The sequence below is a fragment of the Heteronotia binoei genome, chromosome 2 (genome assembly GCF_032191835.1).
Source record: "Heteronotia binoei isolate CCM8104 ecotype False Entrance Well chromosome 2, APGP_CSIRO_Hbin_v1, whole genome shotgun sequence".
NCBI lineage: Eukaryota > Metazoa > Chordata > Lepidosauria > Squamata > Gekkonidae > Heteronotia > Heteronotia binoei.
This window is the reverse complement of record NC_083224.1, coordinates 177,444,392-177,457,291: the sequence shown is the minus strand read 5'-3', so window position 1 is coordinate 177,457,291 and position 12,900 is coordinate 177,444,392. Positions and strand designations below refer to the sequence as shown.

The 12,900-nt window shown below is 48.9% G+C and overlaps 1 protein-coding gene across 1 annotated transcript in view; it reads left to right on the top strand.

Annotated features, from left to right (window-relative positions):
- Positions 1-11,949, top strand: part of LOC132566983 (4-trimethylaminobutyraldehyde dehydrogenase-like) — a 32,498-nt gene extending 20,549 nt beyond the window's left edge. The window contains exons 6-12 of the mRNA XM_060232536.1: positions 1-197; positions 2,601-2,741; positions 3,817-4,005; positions 7,001-7,088; positions 8,609-8,750; positions 9,549-9,661; positions 11,384-11,949. Of these exons, the coding sequence (XP_060088519.1) occupies positions 1-197; positions 2,601-2,741; positions 3,817-4,005; positions 7,001-7,088; positions 8,609-8,750; positions 9,549-9,661; positions 11,384-11,478 (965 nt within the window). The 3' untranslated portion in view covers positions 11,479-11,949. The remainder of the gene's footprint in view (positions 198-2,600; positions 2,742-3,816; positions 4,006-7,000; positions 7,089-8,608; positions 8,751-9,548; positions 9,662-11,383) is intronic.
- Positions 11,950-12,900: the final 951 nt, after the last annotated feature.

The window sequence follows — 12,900 nt, the reverse complement described above, 5'->3', positions numbered from 1 at the left end:
GTAACGCCATGGTCTTCAAGCCGTCTCCCTTCACCCCCATCTCGGTTGTGATGCTGGCCGAAATTTACAACGAAGCTGGCGTCCCCAAGGGGCTTTTCAATGTGGTGCAAGGTGGGGCTGCCACAGGCCAATTCCTGTGCCATCACCCGAACGTGGCCAAAGTTTCTTTCACCGGCAGCGTGCCCACTGGCGTCAAGGTAAAGCAAAGTTAGCCCTAGGACTGCTGAGAAGTCAACATAGCCCCCCACTCCCCACCTCTTCCAGGATGTCTGCAATGGGACATGCTGCCTAGAACTCCCCTAGCTTCTGCTCATGCTTTTTTTGTAGATGGAAAGTCTTTGCATATTAGGCCACACCCCTCTTATGTAGCCAATCCTCCAAGAGCTTACAGGGCTCTTATTCCAGGGCCTTCTGTAAGCTCTTGGAGAATTGGTTGCATCAGGGGTGTGTGGCCTAATATGCAAATAAGTTCCTGCTAAAAAAAAACACCCTGCTGACAATGTTTATAATGATTAGCTACCACATAGTTTTTCATAGGAGGAAATGGTTGGTGCACTAAAGCCAGTTCAGGTGTATCATAGAGTATTAGGTAACCAATTAACCAAGAGGTTGGGGGGAAGCCTAAAAAAACAAGATAAATTCTAATGGGTTACCATACATTATATTAACAACGCTTTAATGCGTTACACGTAATTTTTAAAAATCCATTAAAACCAAACACGTTTCTGCCCCAAACTGTTTCTCAGGTGGTACAAATTATTATCATATATTCCATAAAGTAACATTATTCAAAACATCAAATACACAACAGCTCTGAGCTAAACTTTAAAACCTGGGAGAAAAAAGTGGAAATAAATGGGATCGTTTATTAAAAGATCATTTGGATTAATTATGATGTGAGTAATTTATAAAAAAGTATAATTTCCAAAACTGTTAATCTGTATTTAAAAGTATCATTTCCCAAATTGTTAATCTGTATTACTCTCTGTCACACACGCACACACATTAACTGAGTAAATCCCACTTCATTATTGTATCTGGGAAACATATAGAGTATACCCAGAAACTTTGTGTGCATGTGTGTCCTTGGTGAGAATTCTCTAGAATCAGACTTTGACATGGTTACCTTTCCTGCTTGCTGTTACAAAATCTTTGAGCATCTTGCTGGAACTCTTAAACTGATGGAATTTTGGAGGAGAGTGCTTTCAAGTGAGTTACCACACGGGGGAGCAGAGTGCCCAAACAGTTTGTTCACACTATCAGACTCACCGTTCACCCTGTGCATCCATTCATTCTATAAGATGAGCCTCTTTTGAACATGTCAGTATGTATTCTCTATGTAGGGAGTTTATTTTGCAGTTTTATGTAGATCGTATTGTATCTACTTTTTGAACTTTGCCTGCCTGAATTTGATCTTAGGATAATGGTATAGATGTGTTATTATAGGTTTTTGTCTGGGGGGGAGGGGGAATTTAAAGGGTTAAGAGTTTGTGATTATTTGTCTGCACTTGTTATATATCGTTTTTGTGTGTGTGTGTGTGTGTGCTTTTAGTTTATTAAAATGATTTTGACCTCATTAAAAAAACACCGTGGGTTGATTACAACAGTCCTGTCACTATGGCTCTTTCTCATGATCTCCCTCTCTGTCGCGATCCTTCTGACTTAAGGAAAGCTTATTCCCAATGCGAGCCCCACCTAAATAGCCATGTGGATCAGCAGGCTGCAGTGGAGGGGAAGAAAGCAGGAATGCTATTGCCCTTTTTGCAGAAAAGGAAGGAGAGAGAGATTTCTCCCCCCTGCCTTCTGCAGCCTTCTGACCTGTGTGGCAGAGTAGCCCACATCAGGGTCAGCAAGGACTGCTGAGGGAGCAAGGAAAAGCAGGGGGAATCTGCCATGCTTGCATCTCCAGAACACTGCTTCAGACCCAGTGCTTGGCCCTAGCTTTCTCTCTGGAGAAGGGCAACCGTCATTCTTTCTCCTGCCTTTGGAATCCTTATTTTTTGCCTTTCCTGCCAGTTTGGTGCTGTGGTTAAGTGCGGGGGCTCTTATCTGGGAGAACCGATTCCCCACTCCTTCACTGCAGCTGCTGGAATGGCCTCGAGCCAGCCATGACTCTAGTAGCAGTTGTCCTTGAAAGGGCAGCTGCTGCAAGAGCTCTCTCAGCCCCACCTACCTCACAGAGTGTCTGTTGTGGGGCGGGGGGAGGTAAAGGAGATTGTGACCGCTCTGAGACTCCGAGATTCAGAGTATAGGGCGGGCTATAAATCCAACATCATCATCTTATTGCGGGAGAATTGTATGGCCATTCACAGCAAACAGGATGACGTTTCATTCCCGAGTGTCATCTAATCTTGTATTTATATTGCATGACTCCTTTGTTACTCGGGAGGCAGAGGGACAGCGTCCTTTCTACCAGGTTACTGATACTCACATTCTTACTATGCAGAGAGTGGAAAGGTGCCCACAAGGAGAGGGTAGATCTTTATGCTCAAGTGGAGGGAGGACAGGCCTTTTCATCCATTTAAAGAATTTATGGCACTGGAATAGGCCAGCTCAGTTTCCTCTTGAAGCCTCATCCCGATTTTGTGTTTTTTCACTAGATCATGGAGATGGCAGCCAAAGGGATCAAGCCAGTTACCCTGGAGCTGGGAGGCAAGTCCCCTCTCATCATCTTCGCTGACTGCACCCTGGAGAATGCTGTGAAGGGTGCCCTCATGGCCAATTTCCTCACCCAAGGCGAGGTACGCGGAGCTGGGGTCCTTAAGCAGAGAGCCGTCTTTTCCCTTGCCCTGGAAGTCCGCTTCCTCTGTGGTCCTCTGTGGCTGGAGGAGGAATGGTGCTTGTCCTGTTTAACAGGACAAGTACTGCGTTCCTCTGCCCTAGTTTGGGGCAGCAGGTGCTCTTCTCTTAGACAAATGGGAGGCAGATCCTGGCATGAAGTCACAGCTGACTTATGACGACCCCGTAGAGTTTTCAAGGCAAGAGGCACCCAGAAGTGGTTTGCCACTGCCTGCCTTTGCATCACAATCAGTGTTCCCCCCCAAACACACACACACAGTTCACAGGCTCCTTTCTAAAGCAAACGTTTCTTCAGACAGCGGATAACCGGTGCCCTTCCTCTCTTCCAGAAATATGAGGGGTGACATGATAGAGGTTTACAAGATTATGCATGGGATAGAGAAGGTAGAGAAAGAAGTACTTTTCTTCCTTTCTCACAATATGAGAACTCATAGGCATTCAATGAAATTGCTGAGCAGTCGGGTTAGAACAGATAAAAGGAAGTACATAGGGTGATTAACACGTGGAATTCACTGCCAAAGGAGGTGGTGGCGGCTACAGGCATAGCCAGCTTCAAGAGAGGATTGGATAAAAATATGGAGCAGAGGTCCATCAGTGGCTATTAGCCACAGTGTGTGTGTATATAATTTTTTTGGGGGGGTCACTGTGTGACACAGAGTGTTGGACTGGATGGGCCATTGGCCTGATCTAATATGGCTTCTCTTATGTTCTTAACCTCATCTGCCACATTGACGCCCACTCACCCAGCCTCAACAGATCCCTTTGGAGTGCCTCACAATCTTGTAACTGGAGTTACTGAAGAGCCAGGCAAAAGGTGCCTTCTGGTGAAGTCACCATTGGGGGTCTTGTGAAGGGAAGCAGAATGTTAATTATTTACCTTATGATTCTATTTTTGATCCCCATGGGGAGAGGACAGCATATGGAGTTTGGGCCTTGAATGCCGAAAAGTCACGAACCATCTCTGCCTCGCCTCACATCACGTTCTGCTAATAGAAAGTGACTCTGTCTTGGCCGCAGGTCTGCTGCAACGGCACCCGGGTGTTCGTGCAACACGCCATCCTTCCGGCCTTCACCAAGGAAGTCGTAAGGCAGACCCAGAACATCAAAATCGGAGACCCCCTGCTGGAAGACACAAGGATGGGGCCGCTCATCAACCGTCCCCACTTGGAGAAGGTGCTGAGCTTTATCAAGCAAGCAAAGGAGCAGGTGAGAGCAGCAGGTAATGCCTAGCAGGAGAGGCCTGGCTGCCACAGAATGGACGCTGCACGGGACCCTTTGCTGCGTGAACATCATGCCAACGCTGCGTTCCTTGCCAGCTGTAATATGAGAAGGAAGCTGACTTCCTTCGGTTGAGGGATGTGCCATCCGGGGCTTTTTTTGTAGCAAGAACTCCTTTGCATGTTAGGCCACACACCCCTGAAATAGCCAATCCTCCTGGAGCTTACAGTAGGCCCTGTACTAAGAGCACTGTAAGCTCTTGGAGGATTGGCTACATCAGGGGTGTGTGGCCTAATATGCAAAGGAGGTCCTGCTACAAAAAAAGCCCTGGTGGCATCACTGTTGTGCTTCCCCGTGACTAGCAGTCAGTCACGCAAATCAACGATGTAACACGTCATTTTCTTTACCTGCAAAATTCCTTCCGTTCATGGTGTTCAGATTACCCTCTTGCAACAGAATCGGGCTATTTCTTTACCATTTGAGCCTGTGCGGTTCTAGCCATACCGGTTTGGGAGGATGTGATTTTTTTCCCCCAGGAAGGGTGCTTCTTTAATCGGCACAAAGCCGGGGGCCCTTGCCCAGAAGCACCCCCCTCTCCTAGGCATCTGCAAATGAAGTGAATGGGGCACGGACTCGGGCAGCAGGGATTGGCATTCCGGGGGAGTATTATGAGCGCTGCAGCGCCAGACGCTTTGGAAGGGAGGAGCGATAAGCAAAGGCCTAAGTTCAGCAGTTGGAATGCCGCCAGTTGACCCCTTGCCAACCTCGTTGCTTCTGATCGTGCCTTCTGTGCTCTTCTCGAGGTCTCAAGTGCACGCCACTGCAGCAGATAGTGTCAGACCAGCCCATGTGTTCAGAGATGATGTGCCACGCCCCACCTTTGCCCCTGAGCTGTACTTTGCCTGAATAATCCATGTCAAGCTTCAGCTAAAGTTCACTCGGTACAGTGCCTGAGGGTTGCTGGCCTCACGCTTGGGATGGCCGTTCTCAATAGCGAGTGCTGCTGTGGAATCCCTACAGAGGCCAATGTGGAAATCAGCTTTGATCTGAGCTGATTATTTAGACTCTCTCGAGGTGCACAAGCACAAAGATTTCCATGGTTTCTGGGAGTCAGGGAAATACTTAACGGCAGGGTCCAAAATCAACAAATCTTTCATTTTATCGGGGAAAAATCACACCTTTCCCCTTGGGCTACTGTGTGTGTCTTGCTGTTCTCCTGCTTTTGTTTCCCTCTAGCAGGAGGGGCCCATGGCACAGTGGCAGAGCATCTGTTTGGCACTGCAGAAGTCCCAGGTGCAATCCCTGGCATCTCCAGTTTAAAAGGGCCGGGCAACAGGTGCTGTGGCAGACCTCAGCCTGAGACCCTGGAGAGCAGCCATCAGTCTGAATTTTGACAGCTCCGAGCTCGATGGACCCCAGGGTCTGGTTCAGTATAGAGCAGCTTGACATGCTCAGGGTAAACTGGGAGTTTGCTCAAAGGTCCTGTAGGCTGGGCTCCAGATTGTAAACTTCTGCCAAGGGAAGGAGGATTTGGGAAACAGGAAATCCAATAAGATGCACGTTCAGAGCTTCCGAACCCTTTTTCTTAGTAAATGCCTGCATCGGGCCCCTTTCAGATCTTACTCTTTGATCACATCATTGTCCTGACTTGGAACGGTCCACCACTGTTTGCCCTGTGCAAGCCGCTCACAAAATGCTTGTCTCTTTGCCCAAACACGGCATACCCCACACCAGTGAGGCAGTTTCAGGTTGGGAAGGCTTAATGTGCATAACCATAACCATAACGAGAGCCAGTTTGGTGTAGTGGTTAAGTGTGCGGACTCTTATCTGGGAGAACCGAGTTTGATTCTCCACTCCTCCACTTGCACCTGCTAGCATGGCCTTGGGTCAGCCAGAGCTCTGGCAGAGTTTGTCCTTGAAAGGGCAGCTGCTGTGAGAGCCCTCTGCAGCCCCACCCACCTCACAGGGTGTCTGTTGTGGGGGAGGAAGGTAAAGGAGATTGTGAGCCGCTCTGAGACTTTTTGGAGTGGAGGGAGGGATATAAATCCAATATCTTCTTCTTCTATCTTCATAACTCTTGTTTGCACCATGGCTTTGATCTGATTAGGCTGCCCACATAGCTGTTACTTAACGAGCAGAACATTTAACAAGTGGAACACTTTCAGTTCCAGATGTCTAGCTCCACCCATACTGAAGAATGGGGTGTGGTCATAGAAGTCTATGGCCAAGGGATTGGAAATACCTGGAGGTGTGGGGGATGGCACCAGGAAGTACTTCTTCACCCAAAGGGTGATTAACACACAGAATTCACTGCCACAGGACGTAGTGGTGGCTGCAAGCATAGAGAGCTTCAAGAGGGGATTGGATAAACATATGGGGCAGAGGTCCACCAGTGGCTCTTTGCCACAGTGTATTGTTGGAACTCTCTGGGGCAGTGATGCTCTGTATTCTTGGTGCTTGGTAGGCACAACAGTGGGAGAGCTTCTAGTGTTCTGGCCCCACTGATGGACCTCCTGATGGCACCTGGTTTTCTTGGCCACTGTGTGACACAGAGTGTTGGACTGGATGGACCATTGGCCTGATCCAACATGGCTTCTCTTATGTTCTTATGGCTTGTTGGGGTGGGAGGGACAGACTACAGCAGCACATAAATGCCATAGACTGCCCTTCAGAGCAGCCATTTTTCTCCAGGGGAGCTGATCTCTGTTGTCTGGAGATCAGTTGTAATTCTGGAAGATTTGGCTCCACCTGGAGGTCTGCAACCCTGTTATGGCCTTGCAGTACCTACAGAATGCTTCATATATGGGTACAGTCTCAGCCTGCTCCACCACCATTGGATGTGATGCGGCCAGCAGCCACTGTCCTGAGGGTGACGTTCTGGTGAGGCCAGCTCACGTTCTGTCCCCTGGTGATTCCCGCAGAGTTTGTCCACCAGCTGATGATTCTCATGGTGCTTCTTGACCTTCTGTTGTTACATTTCCAGGGAGCAGAGGTGCTGTGTGGCGGAGAGCCGTACGTACCAGATGACCCCAAGCTGCAGGAGGGCTTTTACATATCTCCCTGCATCCTAGGTATGCCGTGCGACTGGACCTTTAAACCAAGCTCTCACTGTACTTTGTCGCGGGGCGGAGGGGAGCATCTGAAGACTACCTGATCTAGACGTCTAGACTATGCTCAGCTTGCGTAGATGTGGCTGAGAAGGCAGTGTCACTTCTTAGCCCTGGAAAGGAAGACGAGAGCCCGTTTTTCTAGGAGAAGAAATTGGCTTACTTTCTCTCTGTTCCTGAGGCTGAGGGAGGGGAATATTTCCCAGGATGCCCCTGCTTCTGAGTCAGGCTAAATGTTCAGGAAAGTTACTGCGGAGTGTACAGAATGAGTTGCACTTCCCTAAAGACAGACTTGTGTGGAGTTGTCGTATGCTAGAGCCCAAAATCCCTCCTTGTGGATGCCCCTGCTTCTAATGCAAGTTGCATGTTCAGGAAAGGAACTTCAGATTTCAGGGAAGGGGTTGCATATTTGAATACTTCCCTAAAGACCCGTGTGGAGTCGTCATATGCTGGAGCCCAAATCCCTCCTTGCAGCACATTCATTTTTGATGTTCAGGGGTGTCGAACTCATTTGTTACGAGGGCCAAATCTGACATAAATGAGACCTTGTTGAACCAGGCCATGTGGGCCGAGCCATGTGTGTACCTATTTAAGATTAGGTAGCAGAGATGTGAACTTTATAAAGGTCACAGACAAATTCAATCAAAGATTTTTTCAAAAAACTTAAAACATGCTTAAAGCATTAGCATTCATTGGTCTTAAAGGTGGTTTCTTTGTATTTCTCCAGGGAACTGGGCAAAGGAAGCTGTGGCTCTTTCTTTCCTTCCCCAGTGGACCAAGAAGGGGAGGAGCCTCAGCCAATAGGAGGAAGAGAGGCTTGGCTCAGTAGCTCTGCTGTGTGATTGAGAGAGCCTGGCAAAGCAAGCTCTCTCTTCCCCCTTTCCTCCCCAAGGGAGGCGCCTCAGTCAATGGAGAAAATAGAGATTTTGCTTTGTAGCTCCTGTGGGATTGAGCGAGCCTGGCAAAGCAAGCTGTGATGCAGAAGGAAGCAAGAGAGGGGGAGAAGGAAGCAGATGACAATCAGTTGCTTAGGGGCCTGACAGGAGCCCTCCAGGGGCCTGATTTGGCCCTCAGGCTGCATGTTTGACACCCCTGCTCTAGAAGTTCTCATGTGAGCAGGCCTTTAGACTGCATCTGATAGAGGGTTGTTTTTGAGGGGGCGGAGTCCAGCAGATAGACTCTATCCTGATAGTGCACCTTTGCTCTTAAGCAGGTTTCATTGTAACTCCTGCAGAATCCATGACAATCCTGTGCCCGCTTACTTCCAAATCAGTCCCATCCAACCAAGTGGGATTTCCTTCCCAGCAAGCATGTATAGGATTGGGCTGCTAGTTCAGTGGCTGACTGGACAGCAGTTGAGGCTTTTGATTGGGTCGTTCTGAATTCCCACCCCCTCCCTCAGCTGCATGGCTGGGAAGAAGGTTGGCCATCTGTTTCACTGAATGTTGCCGAGCCAGTGAGTTACTTACCTGTGTCGCTCCCAGGAAACTGTGAGGACAACATGACCTGCGTAAAGGAGGAGATTTTTGGGCCCGTCATGTCCATTCTGCCCTTCGACACAGAGGAGGAAGTCCTGGAGAGAGCCAACAACACCCGTTTTGGCTTGGCCGGAGGTGTCTTTACCAGGTATCATCAACGAAAAAAGGTCTGGTTTTAGGGGAGTGGGAGAGAAGTCCAGGGCCAGATAGCCAGGTCTGAAGGTTCTGCAGGGTGATGTTTATAAAAGCTGCTCAGTGGGAAACAGGAAATCAACCCAAGACATGGAGCATAGACTGCGCCCCAGTTGCTTTTGCAGAATAGAATCTGGAGCCTTCCTGATCTTTTGGCACCTCCTTAAAGCGGCAGTCGTGCCTTGCCAGAGTGGTGTAGTTTGAGAGCCAGTTTGGTGTGGTTAAGTGCACGGACTCTTATCTGGGAGAACCAGGTTGGATTCCCCACTCCTCCACTTGCAGCTGCTGGAATGGCCTTGGGATAGCCATAGCTCTAGCAGGAGTTGTCCTTAAAAGGGCAGCTGCTGTGAGAGCTCTCTCAGCCCCACCCACCTCACAGGGTGTTTGTTGCAGGGGGAGAAGATATAGGAGATTGTAAGCCACTCTGATTCAGAGAGAAGAGCGGGGTATAACTCTGCAGTCTTCTTCTTCTAGTGGTTAGAGCATCATCCTTACATCCGGGAGACCCAGATTTGAATCTCCGCTTTGCCACAGAGGCTCAGCGGGTGACCTTGGGCCAGCCACACACCCTTAACCTAACCTACCTCACAGGGCTGTTGTGTAGATAAAACGGAGACAACAGTGTAAACCACTGAAAGGCAGTGAATAAATAATGTTTTGCCATGCCTTACAGGAAATAAAGTCTAAGGGGATGTTTCAGGGGATTTTTTAATGGGGAACAGAAGGTTGACAACCCTTTCTCTTCGGTCCACAGGGACATCAAGCGGGCTCACAGGGTCGTGGCTGGTCTGCAGGCTGGGATGTGTTTCATCAACAACTACAACACTAGCCCCGTGGAGCTGCCCTTCGGGGGCTACAAGATGTCAGGTGACCGACTCAGCCTGCTCTTTGTGCGGCCTGTTGCCTTTGTTGAATCTCAGGCCCTTAGGGCAGAAACTGGCCAAGAGGGTGGGAACGCCAGCTCTTTCCCCCCTTCAGCATCCATTGTCATATTGCGTGTTGGCAGTGAACTGCCCATAAACCAGTTTTGCAGCCAAGTTTTGGCCACGCCGTGAGATATTTAAATAACATAATACCACTTTGGGTAAAGTACCTGCAGAGCGTGACTGGAGATCAACTTCTCTGAGGGGGAGTGACAATTAGATATGACAAATAGTTGTTGGATTGGATGCAGAGATAATCTGAGGGATTGGGATCACAGTGGAAGTGAGGGCACAATGCATTATTCAAATATACAGAGATGAGGTTCAGGGGAAACGATGCTGACACTTGGCAACAGAGGGAGGCTGGTTCCAGCGCTGCTTTGTTTATACTCCCATGATATTATAAATCCACCTGCCTTTCCCCAACAGGAGCATTTTATTCAGAAACAAGTACATCTGCCTTTGAAAGATGGGAAACTAGAGTCATCACATCAGGGGTGGAAATCTAGCAGGAGCTCCTTTGCATATTAGGCCACACACCCCTGATGTAGCCAATCCTCCAAGAGCTTACAAAAAAGAGCCTTGTATTCTCTTGGAGGATTGGCTACATCAGGGGTATGTGGCCTAATATGCAAAGCAGAATTCCATCCCATACAGACTTCTGCTCTAGGGGGTTTCTCTGTATGCAAAGAAGCCCCCTGCCCTTTAGCGACTGACTTTGTTATCCCTTGCATCGGGGTCCCCAGCCTTTTGGTGCCTGTGGGCACCTTTGAATTCTGACACGGCACGGAGGGCACAGCAAGAAAATGGCTGCCGCTTGATGTGAAGCCAGCCACAAAACTGGAGAGCCAGTTTGGGGTAGTGGTTAAGTGTGCGGACTCCTATCTGGAAGAACTGGGGTTGACTCCCCATTCCTCCATTTGCAGCTGCTGGAATGGCCTTGGGTCAGCCATAGTTCTCACAGAGCTGTCCTTGAAAGAGCAGCTTCTGTGAGAGCTCTCTCAGCCCCACCTACCTCACAAGGTGTCTGTTTTGGGGGAGGAAGGTAAAGGAGATTGTGAGCCACTCTGAGATTCAGAGTGAAGGGCGGGGGTATAAATCCAGTACCATCAACATCATCATCTTCTTCTAAAATGGTTGTCACAGCCAGTGTTCCCAGCCAGAGTTTTGTGAGCAGAAATTCTACATCGTGAGCTATTGGCATGAAAGTTGTGAGCTACTGCATAAATTATTGTGCTCTGGGGCCATCCTTCCTGAGCTAAGACAAAAATGTGTGACCTGGAGGCTAAAAATCTGAGCTAGCTCACGCTGACTCAGCTTAGAGGGAACACCAGCCATAGCTTCTCTTCAGTGACACGGTGCAGATTCTTGTGCTGTGGTGGCAGCTGCTGCCAAAGCAACATTTTTAAAAATCTCCAGTAGTCAATCAGAAGCCTTGCTGGGAAAAGTCTTACCTGACCACACACCCCCCCCCCACCCACCCACTTCCTCAAAACCATTTGGTGGGCACCATGGTTACCAAGTTGGGGACCTGCTTTACATTCTCTGTGTCTGGCTTCAGGACTAATGCCCCTGTTCCGTGCTCCATCGAGAAATGCCTTCCAGAGCCATTCCCAGAGACGAGCAAAAAGTCCCCGTCCCCCTCACGGATCTCTCCTTTCTGCAGGGTTTGGCCGAGAGAATGGTGAAGCAGCCATCGAGTATTACTCCCAGCTGAAGACGGTCTGCGTGGAGATGGGCGATGTGGAATCAGTGTTCTAATGGCCCTGGTTCAGCCAGCGGTCTCCTGCGAATAGTCCACGGAAGTGCTCAGTGCCACGGAGAATGACACGGGCAGGGTCCTTGCATTTCTGTCTTCCCGCTCCTTTGAATCCCCCTTTTTTGTTTTCTTCTGCTCTTTCTCTTGTAGCAGAGAAAGAAAAAACAGCTAGCCGGATGCAGCAGCCTGATCCCACAGATCTTCCGTTAGCCTTCCCTCCCACACTGCCTTAGTTCTCAGCTCTAGGAAGCAAAAGGGGAAAGTATTGGCAGCGTTCCCCTTCGCTGAAGTTGGGGTGGCACGTCTTCCTTCTGATCTTCCGTTCAGCTGCTGCCTGCGGACCCCCTTTCTCCTCCTGCAGTAGTTGATGTCAGACCCCCCCCCCCCCCAAAAAAAAAAAAAAGGATTTCTGCCTTTTCTATGCAAGCACTTTTGTATACCATTTTCTGAAGAAATAAAGGAGCTGGCCTTGAGTGGGTGTTTGAATAAATTTTATTTTATTGCATTGCATTTATATCCTGCCCTCTTCTAATGGGCTCAGGGCAGCTAACAACAGTTAAAACAACAACATGTTAAAGTCAAGGTACAGTAAAATCATTAAAGCATTTCGACAGTTCATACAATTTAAAAAATATAGTACAGTTTCAGGTTCACTCGCCAGGATCCAGATGGCGGGTTTTAATTCTCATTGAGTTCTGCATATAATGATATTATAAGATGTCATTTGGCACTCTGGATCTCTATTGGGATGGTTCGGGTGTCAATGCTGTGGGATGGTGGAATAGTGGTTGCCTCCCTGTTATTTATTAAACGCTAGTTTAAACAATTCTGTCTTACAGGCCCTGTGGAATTGTGGCAAGTCCCGCAGGGCCCTAATGCTTGCGGGGAGGTATTCCACATAGCTGGGGCTGGCACAGAAAAGGCTCTTGCTCTAGTGGAGGCCAGCCATGCTTCTTTTGGCCCAGGGATCATGAGGAGGTTTTGTATACTTGATCAAAGTGTTCTCTGAGGCTCATATGGAGAGAGGCGGTCCCAGAGGTTGACAGGTCCCAGCATGGGTGTAAGCATCTACTGGGGCTGCCGATTATAAGAAAGTAAGAGCCACAGTGGTTCATCTTAGTCCAGGAGTGTCAAATATGCGGCCCAGGGGCCAGATCAGGCCCCCAGAGGGCTCCTATCAGGCCCCTGGGTGACTGGCTGTCATCTACTTCCTTCTCACTCTCTCTTGCTTCCTTCTGCATTACAGCTTGCTTTGCCAGGCTTGCTTAATCACACAGGAGCTACAGAGCAAAACCTCTGCTTTCTCCATTGGCTGAGGCTCCTACCTTGGGGAAGAAGGGTGGGAGGCAGAGCTTGCTTTGCCAGGTTCTCTCAATTGCGCAGCAGAGCTACTGAGTCATGCCTCTCTTCCTTCTATTGGCTGA